General features: G+C 40.4%; 1 protein-coding gene across 5 annotated transcripts in view; it reads left to right on the forward strand.

Moving 5' to 3' along the window:
* CRCP (CGRP receptor component) overlaps positions 1-25,513 on the forward strand; it is a 43,110-nt gene that overhangs the window by 11,742 nt on the left and 5,855 nt on the right. For 3 of the 5 annotated variants that reach the window (XM_031591762.2, XM_031591760.2, XM_090122684.1), the window contains 4 exons: positions 772-870; positions 4,439-4,533; positions 14,700-14,757; positions 23,198-25,408. In XM_031591762.2, the coding sequence (XP_031447622.2) occupies positions 772-870; positions 4,439-4,533; positions 14,700-14,757; positions 23,198-23,338 (393 nt within the window). In that variant the 3' untranslated portion in view covers positions 23,339-25,408. Of the gene's footprint in view, positions 1-771; positions 871-4,438; positions 4,534-7,881; positions 7,993-9,043; positions 14,758-23,197; positions 25,409-25,513 lie in introns of those variants that run through there. The other 2 variants (XM_090122683.1, XM_090122682.1) reach the window with 2 other exon arrangements.

A 25,513-nucleotide genomic window follows, 5' to 3' on the forward strand; every position in this document is an offset into this window, starting at 1 on the left:
GTGTTTCTCACCATCTAGAAATGTTTGCATTCTTCCTTAAGTTTATAATTTCAGTGGAACTTGAATTAAGCCAGTTACCAAGAAGCAGCAGTAAGAAGTGATGTGTTACTGTGCTGAGGGTATTGGCTTTGAATAATCTGTAAAGCAGGGGGAAAACATCTGAAGAAATTTCAACCAGATGTGGTTTCATATGGGAATCAAGCAGTAATTGTGAGGCTTTCTCAGTACTTTGCTGCTCATCTGACTGTGACACGTAAAGAAGTTGTGGTGTTGCAGCAGATGTGATAGTTGCAAAAATCAAAATGTTTTCCTTGCATTCAGGCTTATCTTCTAGATCTCACTCACTGCATCATTAACATGAAGGTGTTGCTATTACATCTAAGGGAATTTTCTTTGAGCATCTCACTTGTATTTAAATAGGAGCTGTGTGCCATCACAGTGGTGTACGTACAGCAGTGTATGTACCCCACTCTGTTCAGGACATGGGATAAGATAAACAATAGGTTTCTCCTCCTGATTTCTCTCCTAGGACTCTTGAATAACACTTACTAAGTGCTAGAAATCCTTTTGCTCTTGCTTTTATGAATCTCTTTATTCACCTTTCTGTTGCCAGAATGTTTTTTCATTTTACCTGCTGGCACAGTCAGCAAAGAAGCAATCCTTTTTTAAATTTTTCTAGCTAGGATTTTGGGTTGGTTGTTTTCCTGATGTATTATGTTTAGGTAAAATGCTCTCAAATGACTGCAAGCTTTTTTGTTTGCTTTTTCCCAGGTGTTCCAGCTACTCACTGATCTTAAGCAGCAGCGCAAGGAGAGTGGAAAAAGCAAGCAGAGCTCTGGTCAGCAGAATCTGAACACAATCATGTATGAGGTGGGTGACACTGTAAATCCCCTCTGTAAAATACCACAAGCTGTATTGATTCAAATTGTTAGGTCATTTTGCTTCACATTTACCCTCTTTTTTTTTTTTGTCAACTTTTGTAATCTCTGGTCAGTTTATTCAGATTGTGGGCTGACTGCATTATAAGTGCAGAGCCTTGCAGCTGGTTCCATGTGGAGACACTTCTGTCAATGTGATTTATAAACTCAGATGTGTTGTGATGTGATCATAACTTGAATATTTCTAGGGTCAGTTCTGGCTGCATTTAGATCTGTTGTTGGGTGTTGGATTCTACTGGATCCACTCTGACTGCTCAGTAACTTTGTGCTCTCCGTGCACTTGTTCCACCTTTCAGTGGGAACAAATAATGAAGCAGAGACATAAGTCTGACCCAGGTAATTCTGGGCTGAGACTGTCCAGTGCTGCCAGGCAGGAGTTTGGAAACTGCAGGCACCAAATATGCATCACCAGGCTTCTCCTTTCTCTGGAAGCTCCAGCTTCCCATCTGCCCAGATAACAGCACTGCCTGTCCTGCTGTAAGAAAGCTCATTTTCAGAGATCTGGAAGTTTTCTTTAGCTGGGATGTGCTTGCTGACTGCTGCAGATCACAGACTTTGGCTCTGATTAAAATTCTTTACAAAAAGAATAAACAAAAACGGTGGGGGTTTTTTGTTCTGTTCTTCTTTTAGTGTTTGTTTGCTTGTTTGTTTTAGAGATTGCACATATTATATCCTTTTAAGATCCAGGCCAGGAACTTGCTATTGTGTGATTAATTGATGATGCCACCTAAGCATGGTTTCAGAGCTGAGGCACAGATTGCACTGGGTGTTTTCTTATAAACAGAATTAAACTAATAATTTCCAACTAAAATAGATTTTATTAAAAGGCCAAGGCACAGACAATTGGAATCACAGAATTACTTGTACAGATATCCACAGCAGTTGGATGCCAGATTGGTAGCAGATGTTTAACCTATTGCTAGAAAGAGCCATTAAAACTGTATAATGCAGATGTTAACGTTTTAAATACACAGAAGTGGCACATTCCCAGCAATATGACCTCTTGTGTCCGTATCTGAGGACTGCATGAGCAGCACTGTGATGGGCAGCTGGTTGGAAGCAGATTTCCTTGCTTGCATGAGTAATCCCACTGAGTGGTGAAACTACTCATGTGAAGAAGATTTGGCCTAGGCTTTGTTTTTCTATTAGTTCTGCCTTTGTTTGGATAGGTACAGAGCTGTAATTCCTAAGCCTCAGATTCAACGGAATAGTGGCTTACCAAAAAGCTAATTTAAATCTTCATGGAGACTAACAGTCTCTTCCTCTACCTCTTTCAAACAGCTCAGAAACACCCTGTGAGTACATATTTTTTCATTTTAATTATTTGTGTCGGCATGCAGCTTAAAGTTTTAATTACTTTGCTGCTATGTGTTAAATACCAATAGGATGCTCATTTTTTATCCAGGGGGTGAAGCTTGAAGTATAAACCCTGGGTACTTTTTTTTTCTGAAAGAGAAGCAGATGTGTCATCTTACTGCTTTTGTTCATGCTGGGTATGCCTTGCTGAGTTCTGTGCTTGCACCATTGGTATTGAAGTAAACAGACACAGCTTGTTAAACTAGGAGCTGTGTTTTGATGCACATCAGGCACTTCAATTGAAGGTGTGGAAAAAGACAAAGCTGGAAAAGAAACTGCTCCTTTAAATAATTGTATTGAGTGAAATATGATGTCAGCTGTCTTTACTGATAAATAAGAAGTCCATTTTGTATGAAAAGGGCAGACAAGACTTGCAGGTAGAATCATTGTCTGACCTTTCATTGTGCTTTTAAATGTGTTTCTCAGCAGTCCAGTGAACCTTTTTGATCAACTTCTTAAGTAGAATGAACAACTGTGCTGTTGAAGCCTGTTTTTATTTACCCAGGCTTGTAAAATAACAAATTTTAATGGAAGTATGCTGGAAATACATTTGTATATCTTCCTATTTGACACAATGGTCTTGTAAATCTTTTTTTCCCACTGCCTTGGTTTCTGCTGTGTAAACTCATTCAGCTTACTTGGTTTCAGACTGTTAAATGTAAGTATTCAGTTCAGAGATTTTCTGAGAATAGTTACGAGTACAGAAGAAACGTCAGAGCATAACATACAGAATTACAGATCCTTTATTATTATTACAGCTAATTTGTGCATATGGTATCCTAATTAATGTGTCTCGTCGCCTTGCTCCAGTTAGCTGGCTGGGTTGGATGGGTACTTGTAGGCTTTGTGTACAGCTGCACAGGATCAGCAGCTGAAGATTTTTTTTTTCTTAATTCAAAGCAGACTTTGCCAATGCTCTTTCAAATCCTTCAGTTGCTGACGCACACAGTGCAGACAATGTGAGGATTTCCTGGACCTTTCTTTTGTTTCTCATTATTCCCAACTCTTCATTTTGGGCTATTTCCCATGCACAGACAGCCAGGAAATTGAATTTGATTTATTTCTCTTGAAGAGTCATATTACCAGTATTGCTTTTTGATCTGCTCAGTTCCAGTTCCATAAGGTGTGATCTGTCTGCTAGGTGTTGTGTTGCTTTAAACAAAGGAAAGCAGATGTAACATGTTGCAGCAGTTAGTTGAGGTTGGTAAGTTTTACATTAAAAATGGAGCAGAGAGAAATGGTCTCAAGGCAGATGAACATTGCTGATACTGCACTAACCTTGCCAGATGTTCACAACCCATCTAACCTGCTTCTATCAGCTTTTAGAAAGCACTGCCAAGAACATGTATGAAAAAAAGAAAACAGCTGTAGAATGGAGAGGCATTGCTAGCATTGTGCAACTGCAGTGCCTTTTTATGGATGAGCAGTGGGAGCATTCCTGGCATGGAATTCATTAAAACTTGGCAGGAGTTAAGTATGGTTTTAAAGATGAACAGTACTCTGCTTTTCTCAAGTGTTACAAGCTACAACAAAGCAATGAACACATACACCTGTACCTTTTTCAGCTGGCTTTGAATCTGTTGATTTTAAAATGACAAATAAGTCTGAGTGATGGTGTTCAGCACAGCTGTATCACAGTCTGAGCATCAACTGAGATTATTTAATCCAAATCAAGAAAGCAGATGCTTTCTAAAGATCACTCTTTGTCTGTAGCCTTCAGTTGGCACCTTGGGCTCTGGGCAGAACAGGGAGATGAGCATCCAAAGCCACAGGGGGAGTCATCAAAGCTGTAATTGTAACCTGAAGTATAATGAGCTCTCTAGGTCATATCTGTGAATGAATTCACTGAGGTTTCCTGGATAAGTATTAATGTAATTTTCATTACATGAGGTTGAAGCTCTGTGTTGCCTGTTTCTTACTCCATTGAGAAGTATCAGTAGAGTCTTACTGAAGAAGGAAGTGTGAGATCTGTGATAGCTTTCCACTTCTTAAAAAAAAGTAATTAGAAAAAGAACCTTCAAAAGCTGAAATGACAGTATGATATTTTTTTTTTTTGAGTGTTCTTCAATAATGCCTGATTTCATAGCCAGCATGGGAAGAAAAGAACTGGGGACTAATGCATACTTTCTTGCTATTCCTTGCAGACGCTGAAATACATCTCAAAAACACCATGCAGATACCAGAGTCCTGAGACTGTCAAAGAGTTCCTCATTGCAATGAAGGGCCATAAGCTGACCAAGTAAGTAGAGATGCATCCTTAAGCAAAAGTATAAATGAATAGGGATGTTAGGAGGTTCTCACATACACAGTATGACAGTCTGTCTGGTTTTGATTAAGGTATTTTAAGTGTTTTCTCTCGTTTCAGTATTCATCCAGACATTTTTCCCCTCACTCATTAACACCTGCAGGCATGAGGATTCCCTTGAGTATGGCTGTGTTCACAAATGTATTTTTCAGTACTTTGTCATTTACTTTGTCAGTGCTTTGTTTTTAGTGTGGTTTTGCATTGTCCAAGCACTAAATAGAATTCATGAAATGTTCTGAGGAAGAAATTAGAAGTTGTAAGTGGGTTTTGAACAAGATAAGAGAATGAAGAGAAACGAACCAAAAATAAACCCGAAACAAAATCTCAGTTTATTATCAACGTTCTTATTTTTATGATCTTTCTTCATTAATAAAAAACAAAAACACATTAATTCTGAAGAGGTGGAGAAAATGGCTGTGTTACAGGGAGGTAATAGATGCTTGTTATAGGTGTTTGGGAAGCCTGGTCTTCTGAAGCTAAATGCCTCCTAAGTCTGTGAACCCCACATCCAACCTCAGGGTTGTGCTAATTAGTGTTTAGCAAACTAAGATATACATCATCCATCTTTGTGCTACTTGTCAGCTATTATTAGTGCTCTCTAGGACTTTGGAGTTACATGTTTCTATTACTGAAATGTGTCAATCCAGCATTCCCCCCTATCCCTGCAGTCTTTTGTAAAGCTGAACATACAGTCCCTTATTATGGGAAGACCTGCCTAGGAAATCCACGATTTCCATCACAGTTACAAGAAGACTCAGGAGTAGTGTTTCTCTTTGGTGTGAATGCCTATTCATAGTGCTAATGATGTTTAATGCTGTCAGACACCTCTTTGGAGTGTAAGTGAAGCCTGTTGTAAGTAATCAATGCCAAACCAAATGGAATCAGAGGGCTACTTGCCTGAATAGCTTTAATCAGTCATCTGCTTTTTAAAGCAAAAAACAAAGACTCAGTTTCTCCTACATGACTGCTGTGAGGGATTAGTTTGTGCTGTATATACACTGACTGCATTTTTCTCAGCTGTTGGTTCTCTTAAGGATTTCATCCTTGGCGGAGGGGCTTTTGCTGATCTGATTGCTCTCAACTTGCATTTCTTTTTGTGACAGTGCTACAATGCAAGGGGTTTATCCTTGACAAAGCACAGTTGAGTAGAAAGCGGACTCAGCCAGCTGTTTTGTTGACTTTTCAGTGACCCCTCTCTACAAATCATTATCCTCCCATTCAGGATATCAGCAGCTCAGATCTCAGTGTCCCTAACCCCTGATAGGGAAGGCTGGAACTTGGAAGCTTTGTCATGAGTATTGTAACTTAGCTTGTAAGTGCTTTTCTTTGTGGAACAAAAGTTGCCAGGTCAGTGCATTGCTGTCCAGCTTCTTGCAGCTCATTTCATAAAGTATGGTTCTAATTTATGTAGTGGGCAAGCTATCCTAATTATTTTCTGTATTCAGGCAAGGAGAAAATACTCTGTTTACTGTAAAGAGCTGAGTGTCTGGAAATCATAGAATCACTGAATCACTGGGGTTAGAAAAGACCTCTCAGATCCCCAAGCCCACCCTGCTCCACCATGCCCACGGCCCTCAGTGCCACATCTCTGCAGTTTTGAACACCTCCAAGGATGGTGACCCCACCACCTCCCTGTGCAGCTGTGCCACTGCAGCACCTCTCTTTCTGAGATGAAATTTTTCCTATTTCCATCTTCTTTCTGATAGAATTTGACCAGGACCTCTGGGTTAGCTCTTAGAAAAAGGCATGGGAGCTCTCTTACCATGTTAGATACCTCTGTTTCCCAGGATTGTCCATCTGATTTATGAGAGTGAAGTACTAAGTAATATTGGGTCATAATACAGAGAATTCCAGCTATAGAATCTCTCACTGTCTCCCCATAGGGCCCCACTGTTCTGCAGATCTACTGAAATACTTGCCTTCCTAAGCCTGCTGCAAAGGTCAGAGTTGTTAGAAGCTATAAATGAGTTTTTGACTTTTTTTTTCTTTTCATGGCTGGCAGGAGGTGCCTTTTGGTTTTAGGTATCATTTTCTCTGACTTTTTTCTCTGAATCAGATTCTGTAAGACGAGCAAAAGAATTGCTCCCAGTAATTCCTTTCTGAGAAGTGGAAAAAGGGGAGAGCAAAGAGCAAACCACTAGTGTAGGTTACAAATTTACAGCGTTCATCACTTATCAGAACTCAGATTGGACTGGGATACTTCAGTTTCTTGAGCATCCTTTATAATTTTACTTTCAGTTAATATCTGTCCTCTGGCAGAGAAGTTGCCAGCACTGTGATTGCCACGTACTTTACAAAATAAGAAACAGAATTGTTTAGTGTGGTCTTGGCACTTCTGGTTTCTTCTAATCTTTTCCATTCAAGCACTTGAAGCTAGAACTGTCAGAGCACATCTGGCACTGCTTCTTACCAAACACAGAAGGCATATGTTATGCAATTGCTATATAATGCACTATATGTTGAATGCTCCAAAGTATTAATGTCTCCAAGGAAATACTGAGCTTCCCTTTGGTCCATATCCAAGACCATTTCAACACTGCTCAGTTGTTAAATGAAAAACTAAAGGCTTTAATCAATTCCATTCCGTGGAATGGAGGTGTTATTTGTATGAAAGGCTTCACTTGAGGTTTCTTTCCAGTCAGCTGATGGAGAGCTTTCTTCCCCTTGGAGATGAAAGAATCCGCAGTGTTTGCTTCCATCATTTCACTGTAAATGACTTTTCCTCCCACTGAAAGTAATGAACTCCGGAGTCTGTTGTTGCTACTTCCTTTCTGGATAAGGCATTCAAAGAGATGTCTCTCCCTTAACCTCTTAGATGCTCACACCGTATTTTTGTGGGTGTAATCTGAAGCAGCTGATGTAAGATATCTTAGTTCCTAGTCTGTGCCCCTGGCTAAGGGGACAGCAGCGTTTTGTTTTCTCTTTGTGAGAGAAATAGATGTGGCTGGTTTGGAAATAGGCTGTTAATTAGGCTCTGCGACTTCTTTTCTAACGTGAGGACTTGGAGAGTTGTTGATTTATGACAAGGCATTTATGACAAGGAGGATTTGCAGCTGTGTCTAAAGACACGATGGAGGTGTGTAGGGCAATGAGACTTTCCCTGCCCAGCTATTGCTGCTCTCAAGCACTAGGTTGTGCTAGAGTATCTGAGAATGTCTGGGTGGTGGAGAAAGGGCAGACTCTATCCGGAGAAGAAACGATCTGTGGATTGAGGCACATTCATTTAAATCATGAATCTTTTAATTAAGCAGATTTTCTCTTTTTCCTGCCTTCCTCCTGCAGGTTACAGTACAGAACTCAGTGCTGGTCAGGCTGCTTGTGGTGTCCCAAGATAGAAGTTCTGGCTGCTGTTACAGAGCTGATAGTGTTGTGCTGGCAAATTGTGCACTTTCTGTAAGATCATCCCCCAAAGCCTTTTCTTTCTGTTGTTGCTGATATTTGCTACTGAGATTACCAACATCTCAGGCCAACACTGCTTTTCTGCTGATGCTCCTCTACTTTGTGATGCATTCTCTTGACAATGGCACACACAGGAGGAAAAAAAAGAGGCAATTTTTCAATTAAATACATGTATTATATATAAAGGCCTGTAAAAACCATTTACACCTTTCAGAGTAATTTCAGATAGCTGCCTTGCTAAAAGGAGCAATTTCCAGGACAACTAAACGTGTTTTACTGATGTAATCAGCAAAGTATGGCACAGCACAGGCTTTTTCCTTGTCATCAGTTATTTTGGTTTAAAAAAAAAAAAAAAATTGCAACTGTAGAACTGAGGGATTTCTTTTTTATAATGAAAAAACTCAGAACTGACATCATAGTGAGTTTTATTTTTACCTTGATGAGGCCTCAAGCTTTGGCTAATGCTGCAGTACAGTAAGTCGTGTTGTACTTGGAAATAAAGCAGCTAATTTTCCAGTTTTAGTCTCTGGAATAGTTTTTAAGGTGGTGTGAATGGCACTGCATGAAAAGAACATTTATTAAGCTGTGCTCTGTATTTGTGATTAAATGAAAACTGGCTCTCCTGGTACTTCTTTCTGTTCCTGATAACCTGTCTTGGATCAAAATTAGGAATAATCAATTTTCCAATCACTGATATTATATATATTATAAAAACAGGACATAGACTTGCTCTTTTTGACTTGGAAGTCAACACATTCAAGGAATTACTGTGCTGAAAGTCAGTAGTGCTTTTAGAAAGTATTTTCCCCCACTGCTGCCAAAAACTACAACGAAGATAAACCTCTACAATACTTAAGACTGAATGATTTCCTCTGTAATTTTTTTCTCCTCTAAAGCTTTCAAAGTGAATAATCAGCACTGAGGGCAGGAGGATGGTGTTAGTTTAACAACACCATAAAGAGGACTGCTGTTTCCCACTGAATTGATGTACTTGCAATTAATCCTTTGCTCTGTAGCTTTTTTTTTTTTTTGTATTCTGGTGCAGTTGTCAACCCATGGAGTTCATCCTGGACGTGTGTGCCAGCACCAAAGACCCACATGGAGAATACAACCTGGTAGGTTTGTGCTGAGCATGCACAGATTGGGGCTGTGAGTGCACAGACAGCTCAGGGCTGCTCATCCAAAAACCAAATCCTGTCCTCCTGCTTCAGACAGGAGTTGTCTTGGTTGACATGAGGTAGGATCTGCCTTTCAGATCTGATGTTTTCAGTTAGTAACAAGGCACACTGCTAATGTATACTGCTGTTATTTTATAATTTTCCCAGCAACTGAAATACACACATTCCTGAGGATAAATCTGGCTTTGCGGTCGCAGATGTTTTAGGGCTTTTTTTAGCTCTGTCTGCTGCATCTTGGCACAAATGCTGTTCTCTTCTTAACCATGCCTTTAGATCTTACTAGTAACTTACTTTTTCTTCCTAGAAAGCCAAGATATATGTGCATTTAGGTACAGTCTGGGAGTTCAGTAGGTGGAGGTGGGGAGGCAGTGCTCAGCCTCATGCAATAACTGCCATTTGGAGATTTCTCCCTATGCAGGTCCCATAGGAGGCTGCAAGCAGGTGATTAACTCTGATGTTGATTACCAAACTCCTTTCAGCTGTCACTCATCTTCTGTATGTATTCCTTCTCATGAACAAATAGCTTTCATATTCCAAACAGAGTTAGTAAAATCCAGGCAGTTCAGAGGAGATACAAAGGCACACCTTTCGTGGGAAATTGTGCTGGAAATACTTCTCACCTTCTGTTTAGATGAATGAAACAGTTCTCCTTTCTATTTAATGAGCATGAGTGTAAATATGGTTGCTGTACAAAGAAGGTAGATTCATCTGCATTGGAAAAAGTTCCTTGCATTTTTTAGATGTAATGAAGCATGAGCTAAATTGCTCATGCAAAATGCTGCATTCAGCACTGACGCTGATGCATGTGCAAGCTTGCAGCATTTGACTTCCTTGGACCTTATCTCTGATGGATCTCTGAGTATCCAGGTTCTGGTTTATGTACTTGCTATCAAGAAATGAGTGGTGCAAGAGGTCAGTTTTTGATATCAGCATCAAGCAAAATCAGTGCAGTGGGTACTGAGCTTCAGCTAGCATTGCATGGAGCAATATGCTGCTTGCTGCTAATGGCAGGGGCTGGGGATTGCAGTCTTGTGGAGAAACAGAGGTGTTTTGTGTGTTTGCTGTAAGAGTACACTGAGGGTACCCTTCTCAGTGTGTTTATTGTGTGAGAAGATCAGAAAGTGCACACAAGAAGAAGGATTAGGAGCAGAGCTTCAGAAGGATCCCCAAAGGTGAGCTCAGATTACATGTGTGCTTGGAGCAAATTTCTGTGCTGCTGCCACGGACCTCCCAAGGAAGCAGAAGTCACTGTTGATGTCCTGTACACGTGTGCTTGGTGTTTCTTAAGTAATCTTAGCAGATGGATATTTACTGAACGAAAAATAGAAGATGTTATTGTTCTTCATTGCAGAGTGGCACAAAAACATCTACCTATGCTGGTAGCTGGTGTACCACACTAATATCAGTGTGCTTGTTCTTATGACTTCATTTGCAGTCAGCTATTCCTTTGTCACCTTAAAAATCTTTTGCCAAAATAAAATAATGTCCATCTTCATTTAAATCACCCTTATCAGAATGATGTTTGGATTGATCAGCAGCTCTCTGGCTGGGTACCGATTTCCAGATGGTCATTTCTGTGTCACCACGTTCAGGCTCTCTATAAATAAAGCAAATGCATTGCTTAAATCATTATCATATAGTGTTAATATGCCTAAAGGTTGTTACTTTTCAGCATTAGTTAGTGTTTATGGTTTCTAAAACCCTGCAACCTTACTCAAGCAGCTTTAGAAGCAAGATGTCATTTATGTCGCTTTTGGTTCTGTGCACCCTGCTGCTAATTCCTTTTTGATGTTCTGAGTCATTTTTCCAGTGGGGAGTTTTGCAGATCCAAAACAGGCATGAAGTTTTTCAGATAAAAATTTAATTACTTACTTGCAAATCAGCTCTCATTCTTCTGGATATGTTTTGAAAACTGGGAATGTTCTGAACCATGCAGTCTTTGCTGAAGTAATGCTGTTGAGATCAGTTTGTCCTGTCCATGTAACTTCTGCCTATTTCCTAATAATTTATAATAATGTTAATGGCTTACAAGCACGCAAACCTTTGAGACGTGACCTTTTACTCTCTGCTGCATTTCTTGTCTTCAGGAAACAAGAGCAGTTTCACTAATTGATTGTTTCAGTCATGTTGTATAATTGCTTTTAATTCGTTTCCGCTGTTGCCTGCTCTGCCAGTAATCTCACTGTAATAAACAAGATGGAGCTCTACCTGTTGTAAAATACCTCTGGATAAGGGAGGTTTGCATTTCTTAGCACGGACACTTTGTGACTTCAGTTATTTGATCCTGATTCTTTGGTTCTGACATTTTGTCAGCAAAAGTCTGAGGCACAGATGTGTGCTTGGCCAGGTCCTGGAAAGCAAATAACATGGCAGGCCAGGAGCAGAACACCAGCTTCTGTGTCTCCATCGAGTGCTGCAGGCACTGAACCAAGCAGTTTCCTGGCTCTTGAGGAAAAAGCAGTAAATCTTTCATGCATTTATTCAGGTGAACGAGACAGGTTTGTGTGCTGAAGATGTTATTAATATTCTTTACCCGGTTTTGTTAGGACTTCTGCTTTTATGGGAGGTGATGTCTTTTGTTACAATTTGACATGGGTAGGTTTTTTGTTTTTTTTTTTTTCCCTCTTACTGATTCCTGAAATGATCTGTTATAAATTTTAAGGGTTTTCAGTTGTTGTCTCCCATCTGTGTTAAGGTTTTATTTCTTCCTTTCATTGCCTTTGACAGCAGTAAATTGCAGCAGCTATTAATATTTTGGTTTTGACACTAAGGCAGCCAACACAGAGTAGTCTCTTGTTGTAAACACAGAGCTGCTAAGTAAATAGATACAAGTGATTAGGAAGGGGAAACAAAGGCAGCTTGCTCACTGCTTCCTACCAATGGAAGCATATTTGGCTTTCACCCTTGACTCTCCAAAACCAAAGCAAACTGATAGTTTGGGGTCACCAAGCTAATTCTTTTCCCTCTGTGTTGTCTGTATAACCACAGCCTTCAGACTTTCAGACTAAATCCTGCACTGCCAACAGGTTTGTTAACAGAAGAAGGAAGAAAACGTAAACAGTTATTCTGCAGAAGGGAAGAGAGAATGCAGTTGCTGCAGTAGGGATCGCCCTTGACACACTGACTTATAACAGAGCTGACACAAAGGACCTTCTCCCTACTGTCTTAAGTTTCAGCTGCTTGGATGGGATGTGCCTTTTGGTTCCTGAATGGAAGAACAGATGTCTTTCAGAGCAGTGCAAAGTCCCAGAGAGAAGGAGCAGGCCTGGCTGGGGTCCATGCCCACACGGTCCTTTTCTCCATTATTTAATGGCATCTTCAAAGAATACAGTGATGTCTGCTGCCATGTACAGTCTTAAGGACCTTCTTTTTTCTCCTCCCATGCCGAATATCTTCACATTCTTACACTGACAAAACCCACCTCTTATAAAGTGCTTACCGTTGTAACCTCTCGGTCTGTAAAATGGGCTCAGTGGCCTTTATGATGTTGTAGATGACACACAAGTGGATCCAGGCAACTAATTTAGCAAGTGCTTTTTCTTAGAAATGGCACTCCCACCACCATGGCACTTATGTTCTGGCCAGTTGGGTGAAATAGGGCTGGTAGAATCACTCAGTTGGATGGATACACGAAAGGCCTTGTTCTTTTTGGGAATCAGCTGGTGGCCTTTGGGAGCTCTGTGTTCAGTGCAGTCACCAGAGCAATGTCACTGTCAGAGAATTGTCCTGATGAGTGTGAACACCACGGTCTGGGAAGGTTTCCTGGTGCACTTGTGTGAATGGTACATTATCCAGGTTCTTACAATGTGAGAAGCTGTTAGCTGGTGTTGTGTTTCAGAGGCAGCTGGTGTCAGAGGCTGTGTGCAGTCAGGCAGTCTCTGAAGTGTCTCCAGACACGTAGGCACTGACCTGCTGCTCATAAAGGCCTGGGCTGGGGATTACAGCCTCTGTGTTCTCCTGAGAGCTGCAAGGTTTCCTTTCAAAACCACCCACAGGTTCAATAAATCACAGGGAAACTCTTCAGAATCCCTGTAAGCACGCATTAAGCATGCCCTTTGAATGATGGTAAATTTGGGGTTTTAGCTCTTCACAATTGCAGTTTGTGTGAACTGCACCTCCTCTCTTTAACACAAACGTGTGTGATAAAGAAGTACTTTGTAAACATAGGGTATATTCCCTCCTAGCAGCTGAGTAATAATCAGTAATGATTATTTCAAAAATGTACTTGTTCAGGTCTCTTTACTTCTTGTATCAATGTGCTGTAGCTGTGTATTTTTATCATTAAGTGCCTTTGGTACTGTTTCATGTATCCTTTTAACCATCTGTTGTATCTTAAGCAATGCTATATCGTGTTTTTCTTCTCTAAAACACAAAACCCAGCTCAGGTTGTTGTCCGGGCTGCTATTCTGTGATCAATGTTAATGTATTAAGCTTCTGAAATGAATGAAATATGCAGTGCTGGCATAAGTCAGTTGGTTTTTTGACTTTGCTGTTGGGATGATTTCTATTTCAGTAGGGTGTAAAGTGAGCAATTTGGAGCTGTTGCTCAAATGTTGTGGTTTGAATTGCATGCAAATACTTGTTTGTTCACATCTTCATCCTTCCCCCCCCCCAAAAAAAAAAAAAAAAAAGATTTTTAAATGCCAATGGCACGTTCTCCTTGTACCTGTTTTTTAATGACCAGGGTGTTTCAGATGATATCCATGAGATTCCTTGATGCAGAAGCAGAGCTAATGGCTGTTTGGCCAAAAAGAAGCCAGAAAATAGTGAGGCTGGATGAACATAATCATGGTTCTGGATGGTACCAGGAATTCTGCTGCTGGTTTCAGTGGTGCTCAGCTTTCTCCCTCAATATTACAACATTTTGTGTTTAAATATCAACATCAAACTGATGATTTCTTACTGACTTTTTTTTTTTTCCCTATGCTTCTGTCCAAAGGCATAAGTGCAGAAGTATTGGCATTTGCCCATTGTAATAGAAAAAGTGCACTGGCCTGAGCTTTGTGGATTGCAGACAGTACATGTAGTTACAAGTTGTTGTTTTTTTTTCACCTTTGCAATTTCATCGTGCTAAAGGAATAAATAAATTACTGCCATTTGACTGCTGGGCTGTGACTTCTTAGGTATGATAATAGTGCTTGTGGTCATTTGTTACAGCGAAAGCTGCTGTGATCTTTGACAAGTTGTTCAGCATTGTTGTGCAGCAATTAACAGAGAAGTAACTGTGTGTTTATTAAAGATTGTACTGGCAAGTATGTGATCTAGGGGCTTCTGCCTTGCTAAATTAGTCGTAGGTGGCAACAACAATGTGTCTAGACACACAAGGAATGACTGTACTTAAAATGCCTGAATTTTCATGGCAATTAAGGTATGAAACCACACCACAAACTCTGTCACAATTACCCTTGGCGGTGGCTTTTCATCCTTAAATTATCAGGAATGTGTTTGTATTTTAACAGTCGATTTGGGGGATCCTCAAATTGTATGGTAACACGGATTGTTTGACACTTTGTTTGCACGCAGGGCTGAAAAGCTGCAGTTGCTGAACCACAGGCCTGTGACAGCAGTTGAAATACAGCTGGTAAGTAACAATGCTCCTGACTGTTCAGAGCTTAAATGAAAGCAGCTTTAACCTTGAAGATCAGTTGAGTAATTACTTTCTCATGGTCGGTGATTGAATACATCCCTTTATATGCTTCTTTACATTCATGGTTCCTAATCCCCTCTGCTTCCTCTTGCAGTCTTCCCATAGAGACTCACCATCTTTCTCTTGGACAGATTCTCCACCCCTATGTTTGCTTCAGTGTCACATATTGAAAATGCCCAACAGAATCATTAACAGTTGATTACAGTGCTATAAGACTGTATTTACCCAAGTCTTTGCTGCTGCTCTGTAATCAGGGACTTTGCTTCTTGACAACTGTCATGACACGATTGTTTTTATGACAGGGTTTTATCTTAGGCTAAAACCAAGCACACTAAAAGGAAGGAGCAATGATGGATATGGTATCTGAGCAGCTGTGCAGAATGAGAAATGGGTATGAGACAACCTTCGAATGGAAAGTAGCTATCATCAGTCTGTTAAGCATGATTCAGTTGTAAAGAAGGATTGCTGCTAAGTGGAAATAGATGGACTGTGTTCTCTGAAGTTTCTCTTTGGGGGATACAAAATCTCATCATAAAGAAATTGTTATAATAAAGATATTTTAATAAAGATCTCTTACATCCAGAACATCTGCTTATAATCATATCCTGAAACCAATTATGTGATAACAGGATTGCATTTTGCTGGAAAAAAAGGGAAGGTTTAAAGATACACCAGTAGGGCTGTGTTTCTTTTGTACCATGGAGCAGACACTGCCGTGCTGAGGGCGTCTCATTCCACAGTGCTTCCAGTAAGGAATTCGTTCTGCCTTCTGTTATTGAAGAGATCAGTGTCAGTCTTGTCATCAACCCAGCCAAGAGTGTCAGACCTTCCTGAGTTGTGCCTAGGAAGTTGTTTGTAAGCAGTGCTGAGCCTTTCTTGTAGCTCTGTTCACTTCGTGTGCTTTAGGCATGGATCCATTTTATGGCTGTCTAGGCAGTATCCTGTCTTTTTTTTTTGCCTTCCTGAAATGCAGTAATCTTTTAGTGGCTTTCAGGTAACATTTTTGTCTCTTTTTCCTCCTGCCTTCAGTTCACAATTCCTACCTATCAGTGAGATATAGGACATAGTGTTGCTGTTGTCATGGTTGAAGACCAGGAGGCAGATACAAACAGTGGAGCTTTACAGTAGAGGAAATATCTAAAGAGAGGCAAAGCTCATTGCTAAAACTTACAGAATACAGAGAAGAGATTGGAGTTCAGTTTGAGTTCGTTATTGATGTGTAACCACTCTCAGATGATCAAAAGTAACTTGTGGAAACTGTAGTGTTGGTGCATTTGGGCACTGATCCGAGTTTGTAAAGGCATGGAGGTATTGGAAAAGCAGTTACTTCTGTTACATTACTGTACCCCTGTAATTTCCAGTGCAGGTTTCTCTAAAAAATAGTATTACAGTAGACTAGATTGACTGGTTAACACTATGTTAAATTATCCCCCAAATTGCAGTACATAACTCTTTCATCAAAGCCCATCAGAATGTTTTGAGCACAGAGTAACTGCTAGGAAGCTGCAGACCATTTTGTTGGCAAGGCACTGAGCCTAGCAGCCATAGCAAGGAAATGATTGTGACTTCGGATTGCTGCAATGAATCATTTGTCATCTGGTGAGGACAGGAGAAAGAAATTGTGGCAATGCAATGTCTTTGAACATAGAAAACCTCTGTACTCAGAGCATCTTTGAGTATGCAGTAACACTGAGCTGTGGAGGCTTACCAGCACTGTTCTGTGATGTCAGCAGGGAGAAGATTGCCCAGGCATGGATTTCATGTTGGCAAATCGATCCACTGCAATTGATGGATGAGACAGCATACAGAGCAGTGAATGCTAGGTGTAACATTGGTTCTCTTCTCATTGAACCAGCCTGTCACTCAAAAGCTTGGAGTCCCTCACTGGATTTAAAACCAGAAATTTCTGATCATTTCATACAGTGGAGGCAAATCTACTAATTATTTTTTTTTTTTAAAGCCTGTTTTCAAATACCAAATAAGCCATATCTCTGTCACTGCATTGCCCAGGTAATTTTGCTGCCTCAAACTTATGTTCGTGGCTGCCTGTCCATGGGATGGAGTCAGATTTACCCGACGTGCTTCTAACAGCTGATGGGAGAGGATAGTTATGTTAACAAGAAAATTTGTTAAGATGTTTTGCTGTCGAGTTCTTTCATAATTCTTTTTATATAAATTGCTGTATTGTTCCTATTTGCCTCTTCTGGCCTGTGTGCCAGGATTTATTTCCAAACAACAATAGCAAGAAAAGGAGCATGAAATTCTAATTCGTATCCCACTGGGTAAAACACTGTACACATCACAGCTATCTTGACCTCCTGCTTTAATCTATAACATGTGTTGTTGCTGGCTGAGTGATTCACAGAGGAGAAGAAAAGCTGGTAGTGTTGATCTAACCGTGACACTTAACGGGTTTGTAGATTAAGCATCTTCTAATGACCAAATTGCTCCACGTTCTTCTCTCTCAATGGAAAAATGGACTTCAATTCTGTGCTTTTTAAAACAAGTTTTCCATCTGGGAGAGGTTTGTACCCCTTGATGTCAGACTGGTTTACATAGAGCACACAAGATTGTCTTTTATTATTTAACAGGAAATAATAATGCAATGTACTCTGCTGGAAAATGGAAGATGTTAGAGAATTGAGATGTTTCATCTTCTCAACAGTATCTTTTGCTTCCCACTTTGCATAGTTGGTCAATTATCTCTGAGGAACATTAGTTCAATCATTCACTCTTTTACTTCTTTTTTATGTTCTTTTTTCTGTTACTGTGTTGGTGCTGCACTGCTTGGAATTATTGCTAAGGGAGAAAATAGCAGCCACTTTCTCATAAAATCATACCTTCTATACTGGAGGTGAATTATGTGCTTGTTAGCTTTGCAAGTGATTGGATTCCTATTTCCTTTTTCATTATAGTTTATTGATTTGTGGGTTTTTTAATAGAATTCTTCGCTTATTATTCAAATAAACAATAGCTTTTAACCCAAAGGCTGTTCTGTTGAGCACTGCTGAGTTTTGTTACCTATCAAACATTACTTATCTTGGGAGTTTCTCTGTTCTTCCAGAACTTTCTTAGAATCCTCTGTTGTGTGCCTCTACTCATTCTCCAATATTTGCAGCATATTGCCTTACCCCAGGAGGATAAAGGAAGGAGACTTGACTTTGAAAGCTTCAAATAAGCACAGTGAGCATGGAGTCTCTTTTACATTGACACTACTTTGGTTAGCAGAGAAGATGAGGTACGACTGTAGTCAGTGATAGCACATCCCTAAAGTGTTTGATGAGTAATAAATAAGTCTGTACAAGTATGTATACATCTGTGTACTTACAGTATGCTCATGCGTGCACGTGTCGCTGTGAGCACCCAGATTTTCATTCTCATCTTTATGTTCTGAATAGCAAAGCCATCACTGGTCTCTGAAATTACCTTGATAGGTTAGGGGTTGTTTTCTGGTTTCTATAAAACCTTCTGCAATTCACTTTTTGCCACGAGGATTTATCAGCACGTTGCGACGGGACTGAACCCTTCATTTAATTCTGTTAGTCTGCTGATTTGGAAACTGAGGTTGTTTTGTGCCTCTGAGAAATTATACGTAGTACTGGATTTAAAAAAAAAAAAAAAAGAAAACTACTATGAAATTGTGCAGCTGGGAAGGGCTGCATGGTAGTAAAATATCCCACATATGCGTTTGTTTAATGAATACAGCTCTGGTTCCCAGTAGTGGTTACATTGCTGAGAGAGGCATCTGCCACAGCTTAATTCTGCAGCTGATGAATGATTTGTCTTTCCATTCTGTTGTAACAAGAGTCGAGTGATGGATGATGAGCAGTGCGTGTTTCGTTTTGCTGCATAGAAAATCTGTGCACGCAGATGTATGTGGAGAGAAAGAATGGAATGGGTGGGTAAGGAGAGATGCTGTGATGGGCTCTCAGAAAACCCAGTGCATGGGAATAGAGTTTGGTAGAGTTGGATACTGACAGCTCACGGATGCTCGGGTGGGTAGAAGATGAAGCATGGGTGGTTGCTCTCTTTTGGATGTGCTTTCCATTTAGTAAATATTTGCCTAATTCGAGCAGTTGAGCTTCAAGCCCTTGTATGTCTTGTTGGGCCTCTCAGGCACTTGAAACCAATCTGATAGCTGTGGCTTACTGACGTGCTTTGAGCAGGTGAAGTACTGATCAATAGGCTTCTAAGTAAAGATAGCAGCTCTCTCGGAGCTGAGCAGTACAGCAGCTTCAGCTGATTTACCAGGAATTTGTATATATTCCTTAATTCTGACCCATTTTTAATAATAAAGTAAGAAATGTGGGTGCTGAGGGTTGAAAAGTACCCACTACTGCAGGGTGAACGTGCTTCCATTTATTTAATCAGTAAGCATTTTGTACCAATTACCACATAAAGTTCTGCCATGTCCTTGTTCCCTTCTTTGGTCTTACACATCACATTGGTTGGAGCATTAGCTGAGGGAAAATGAAAATTGTTTACAGCATGATGAGATTGCAATGGGAATGAGCTGTTACTGACACTGAAGTTACTATTGAAGCCTGAGTTGAACTTACCCACATAGTTGCATTTCATAGAAAATTCATACTGTATGTATTTACAGTTAGGGTTGGTAGGCTATAATATTTGCTCAAACAGCCTATTATTTTTAGTTATTTTGGAGTAGCATAAACTTGAATGCTGAAGGAGTGATGACATGGGATTTATTTATTACAAGAAGCAGCACAGATAATGTGGCCAACTGCCTTTCTCTTGTGTTCATGTCAAGAAAAGCTTGTTCTCAGCCCTCTGGAAGGGACATGCTTGTCTTGCTGCACGTGAGGATGCTTTTATCTATAAACTGTGGCACTGTAACATTGTCCAATGCTGTTAGTTGCCTGAATATCAAAAATCCAGTGTTCCAGTGGATTTGAATTCAGAGCTTTGGGGATGATGCTCCACCGTTTGCACGTGGCACCATTTCCATGTGCCTTGTGTGGCACTGCCAACATAAACATCTTACATCACCCACTGACTAAAAACATTTGCATTTTTGTTTTCCCTAGTATAAACTTTGCATTCCTGACTGCTTACAGTCTGAATCTGTTGCTTGAGCATTTTCAGGCAATTGCAAGCTAGAGGTTAGCAGGGCTTTTTCATACATATTTTTTTCCTGCATTGGTAAAATTCTTGCTGAAAAGTCAGATGTTGAGTACAGTTGTTCCTTTTTTCTCCTCTTTTGTTCTCCCTTTTGCATGTTTTCTAAGTACCATAACCTTATTTCCTCGTCCTTTCCATAGCAAAGGTATTATAGTTGCAAATCAATGAACGCTGCAAACATCTGTTGAATCTGAATCACCTTCTGCTTCCCTTGTGATTTCTTGTTTTGATGTTTTCCTTTAGAGCAGTTTCATTTGTCTCTTTGTCTGCACACTCTCTGTGCTTGATTTTTGAGTTTTTCTCTTTGGCTTGCTGCTTTGCTGCTTCCTTACTGCTTGTGTTTTCCTAACTCTCATGCTGTTTCTCTGGAAGAATTGATTTTTATAGCTGGTGCTTTTGATCCTTTGTACTTTTGAAAAGCATCACAGCCAAATAGCGCTGAAATACAGCACTGTGTCCATCCTGCCAAAACACAGACCTTTATCAGTCGTTCCTGGTGTAAGAGCTGGCAGTAAGGATGCACGGACCTCAGGCATTGAGAGATGAGCCCACAGTGAATTCGCTGCAGCAACTGAAGGAATTACCTCTTCCCTCTGACAGACACTACAGATCTGTCAACAGAAGGGAATTTGGAGATGCATCACCTCTTGGATCCAGCATCTTATTTTGAAGGAGTTTTTCTGAGCAGCTCAATCTGAGACATCAGTTACACCACCAATGCATTTGAAACATGGGAGGCTAATTTTTTCTATCAGCTTTCTGCAAGGGTGTGATTTCTTAAGCTGCCAGAGCAGCCACCAGAGTTCATCAGTCAGTGTCCTGAGCAGCATCTGAGTCCTGCAGTCTTGTGTTCAACCAGTTCAAATGACATTGACATGAGTGTTCATAGTGAGAGTTGGGGCATTACTCTTCAGCACTCAGAGGCATGTAGGAAACAGTGATCAGACTTGTAAGTACAATTTGTCATCAGTGCAAAAGTTGAGAAGGGTTGTTGCTGATCTGGACATCACTGTTATCTGTTAAGGTTCTGATCAGGGCCTTGTGTTTAACTTGAGTTGTTAAGTACCTAGAGGTTCAGGAAATGTCTGCCTGGAGAGGTGGTGGATGCCTCACCTTTGGAGACACTCGTGGTCAGGCTGGAGGGGCTGTGAGCAGTGATGGGGCTGTGGGTGTCTGTGTGCATTGCAGGGAGTGGGACCAGATAGCCTTTAAGAATCCCTTCCAACTGAAGTGATTTGATGATTCTCTGATTCTGTAAGAAGTGTATGGAGAAGAAAGGGAATGGAGATAACCCAGGGAAGGATAAAACTTAAATAGGGAAGAGGGGCAGACTTCAAATGACCCAATAAATCAGATCTAACCCATGCGAGGTGCCAGCTTTCTGAAAATCTGGAAGCAATAACAAGTGCAGGAGACATTGGCCCTGAGAGATAAATCAGCCTTAGGCAATTTTACCTGTCTCAAAGATGTCCATGGAGATTTTCAAGAACTGTGGAGATATGGCACTGAGGGGCCTCGTTGATGGTATGGTGGGGGTGGGTTGGGGTTGGGGATCTTAGGGGTCTTCCCAACTTTAATGATTCTGTGATGTGAGCTTTTTCTTTGTTAGGTTTCTTCAGTTCCTGCTGCTGTGGTGCTGTCACCTTCAAAGCTGTCATTAATAACACTACACTAATAATCCTGTCCAGAAAGCAGTCTCACAGCCCTCTACAAAACTGAGCAGCATAGATCATCTGGGGAGTAATGGCTGTGTCAGCAGCATTGGCAACAAAGCCTGTATTTATGCACTGTAACAGATTTCATTGTGTAATGTTGATGCTCCAAGGTATTCCAGTTAACCTGTCCACATGATCACCTCTGAGAAGCAGCCCTGAAGGCCATTATCTGGTACCACTTCAATAGCTGCAACAGTTGCTTACACAGAAGGGTAATGCTAGGAATGTTCTTTGCATATTTTAACTTGTAATATATACTATGACAGCTGACAGGAATGAGAGCCAAAGCTATTTTTCAGGCCAGGGTCCTACCACAGTTCCTGAGCTAACCATGATTTGAAAGCCACTCCAGAGAGGATTTCATCCTTTGATCAGCACAGCTCCCAGAAAGTCATCTGCAAATGGATATTCGTCTGCCTTTTGCTACATGAGTGGATTGCAGTGTGCTTGCTTTCCTCTCATCAAGGGGCTGTGAGTAATGGCTGAAAGATGACCTGATTGTGCAAAGAGGGCTCATAGGACATGTCAGAGGACATGGAGAGGAGGGGTGAAGGTAAAATGAATATACCACTCTGGTTTGTAGAAGGCAAGATGCATCTGAATGGCTGATAATTTGCAGCTAGAAATGATTAAAGTACATTGACTTGGAACCATAATTAATATAAATCACCACGCTTCAAAGGACGTTCTAAAGGACTTAGCATAAAAAAAGCAAATCTCAAACTCCACAGTCCTAATTGGTTTCATTTGCGTTTGAAGAGTTCATTTGGCTTATGCCTGCAATCCTCTGACAAGCTTTTCCTTTTAGCAGCTGCCTATAAATTAGGGCAGTTGTTTTGACTGGTAGCAGCCATATAAGAGTTCCCGCAGCTCCACAGTGAGAGTAGGTCCCTAATTAATCATATAGAATTTTATTGGTGATTCATGACAGCACGTTTTGTGTTGCTCAGGGCTTTTATATGCTTTCATACTCCGGAAATTCACAATCAAAACGAGTTCTAATAACATACGGCTGCTCCAGGCGTAGGTGGCTTCTTTTATGGTGTAATTACTTTCCTTCTAGGTGCTGGATGAAATACCCAGATTCAGGTAACCAGTTTTGTGTTATCTCGTTTCACTTCTTAAAAGAACACGCAGTTTGCCCAGGAACTTTGGAAATGAGGTCTGGAAGGCAGCTCTGCACGTGGGCAAAGGCCTGGGACAACATACAGATGCATGGATTGGGAAAGGTTTTAGGCGAAAATGGAGAGTGAAGGTTGTGTTGAGTGTGCTGCTTTTGTTGTTTTGAAGAAAGCAGGGTCTCATTATGGAGTGCTTGTTGTCGTGGTTAACAATGGAGCTCTTCATTCTTCTGAAAATTCCAAGAGTTCCACTTTGTCGGAGCTCATTACAAAAACATTCTACAATGTCTTTCATCCATTGAAAATAGTATTTCCCAATTAGTTTAGTCCTTTGGTTTGGAGCTGAGGGCAGAAGTATGGGTTTAATGACTCCAGTGAATTGTTTTTGGCCTGCAGATGGTAGAAGAAAGCGAGGAAAGACTGACAGAGGAGCAGATCGAGTCGCTTCTCCAGACAGTCGCCAGCATTCTTCCAGGGGATCCAGAAGAACAGCAGAGAGACTCAGCGATGGAAACTGAAGGCAGAGGTGGCCAATAGCAGGAGGCATCTAGACCAAAGCCAGCAACAATTTCAGCAGAAGAGAATTGGTTAATCTTTTTCTGTTTTTACTTGATACCAGTTTCAGCTTGTATTGGACATCATTGTAAAACGTATTAAATGTTTCTATTACTCAGAGGTGATGAGGGAACCCATTGTTTACCAGGAGGCATGGAAGAGAACACTGTTGTTCCAGCATATTGTCTTGTACAGGGGTGATAGTGACTGACTTTATAATGTAGCAGACAAATTACAGGGCACAAAATGGGAAGCTTTTGTATTTTTTACATTACCCATGTAACAGCTGTATATTTGAGTAGTCTAATATACAGCTGGCAATGTTTTAATTATCACAGCAGTCTTATAATTGCTTTCAGATGATGCTGAATTGCCCAACTGCTTTTCAGAATGTGACTTACAATACAAAGCCAGCTTTTGGAGCTGTTAGGGAATAGGGCTGCTGTCAGAGATCTGTGCATGGAGTAACATACAGAAACTGCCTGGTATTTTTGGAACACATAAAGTAGGCTGATGGCATCATGGAGTGAGAGGATCTGTAGGTTGGATAACTGTTCTCAGGGATGTTGGACAATCTGCAGATGCATGGTAGGTGCAGATGATCAGCTACATGAATGTATTGCCCTGAGCACGGCTGGATTGGACCAGTTTTGCAGCAGCTGAGGCTCTGGACTGTAATGCTAAGGCCCTTAGTGACACAAACAAAAGGACATTTAAGAGTGAGGTCTGTATTTTCCTCTTGAGTGTTTGTTCCAGTATTTGTGTATAAGCAATGTGCTTTGACCGTGGAATAAATGCATGAGTCAACACTGAAGTCCTAATCTGGTTTCTAAGAACGAAAACCAGTCGTGTGTGGAGGAGGATTTTCTGAGTACTGAGCTTTGTCTGATTAAAGATTTTAGGATCAAGTATTAAACATTGAAAGCATTGATGATTGTAAGAAATCTTTTGTAGATATGCACAAAGTCATGAGTTACACCCGGCGCTGGTTTTATACTTCAGACCATTCTTCTGTAATTGTTACAGTGGACTGGAAAAAGAAATAAAGTTTGAAGCACATCCTGAGATTCTTTTTGGCCTGAAGATCCAAGAGCTTGAATCAAATCATCTGCCTTGTGCACCCACTTCTGTCATGGTTTTATTTGGTGATCCAAAGTGGGGAGTTTACCCTCTTTAAGCCTTAGTTATGTGATACAGGAAAGGGAGTGATGATACCTTCTGTTGTTTGCAGGATTTTTTATATGCATTTCCTTGGTATTTTAAGCTGTTTTGATGTTTGGAGAGGAAAGGAATGTATTGGAAAATGTATTTGTTACCTCCTAAATGTGATTTATCTGACATTAAGGCTTCCCAACACTGGAGGCTGATGGTACACTTCAACTGGGAATGTTAAGTGCAGTATTAGAGGGAAAAGACCACAGTACACTTTTGTGATAAATTGATGTCTGTATTTTCTCCCTAAATGTGCAAATAAACCAAAAGAGATGAATAAACCATATCACAGAAATATGTGAAATTAAATTTAAAATTAGCATTTTTACTTTTAGCAATCATTAATGCTTGATGCTCTTGGTCTTGGGCTGCAAGCATTTACATTTTTATCTGCACTCTTTCTCAAATTAAGTTGTTGAAGCATTTTCTAAACTTAGGAGAAGCAGTTGGGACCAGATTGAAAGTATCTTTAGCCAGCAAGAATGTTTTATTGGATCTATTAATAAGGATATTCCATCTTGGAAATTGCTGAATACACAGGTGAAGAATTGCTTTCTCTCTCTGAATGGTTCATATGTTGTGGTTTTCAATCTCAGATGCTTTCTTTGGAATCCCAAGACTCAGAAATGGTTAATGGAAAGCAAATGTCATCTTGTTTATGTGATTCCATTTTTCCACTGTCCCATATATTACTTAAAGGATCTGCCTGTCTTCCAGGGCTGCTTTCTGCTTTCATAACTGATGAGTTTCCCAACGCTATCAGTGTGATCTGTTAGTTCTCTTGGAGGCATGACAGTGTGGAAAGAGCAGCCCAGTGATGTGTCAAGTGTACGTGAAAATGTAAGCAGACTTAGCAGTTCAGTTGGTAATTTTGAGAAGAAAAGTACAGATTACAGTCTATTTTTTGAATATTTAAGCACATGTTATTTTTCAGACTGCTCATTT

This window comes from Phasianus colchicus, chromosome 21, assembly GCF_987193195.1.
Source record: "Phasianus colchicus chromosome 21, bPhaCol1.hap1.1, whole genome shotgun sequence".
NCBI classification, from domain to species: Eukaryota; Metazoa; Chordata; class Aves; order Galliformes; family Phasianidae; genus Phasianus; species Phasianus colchicus.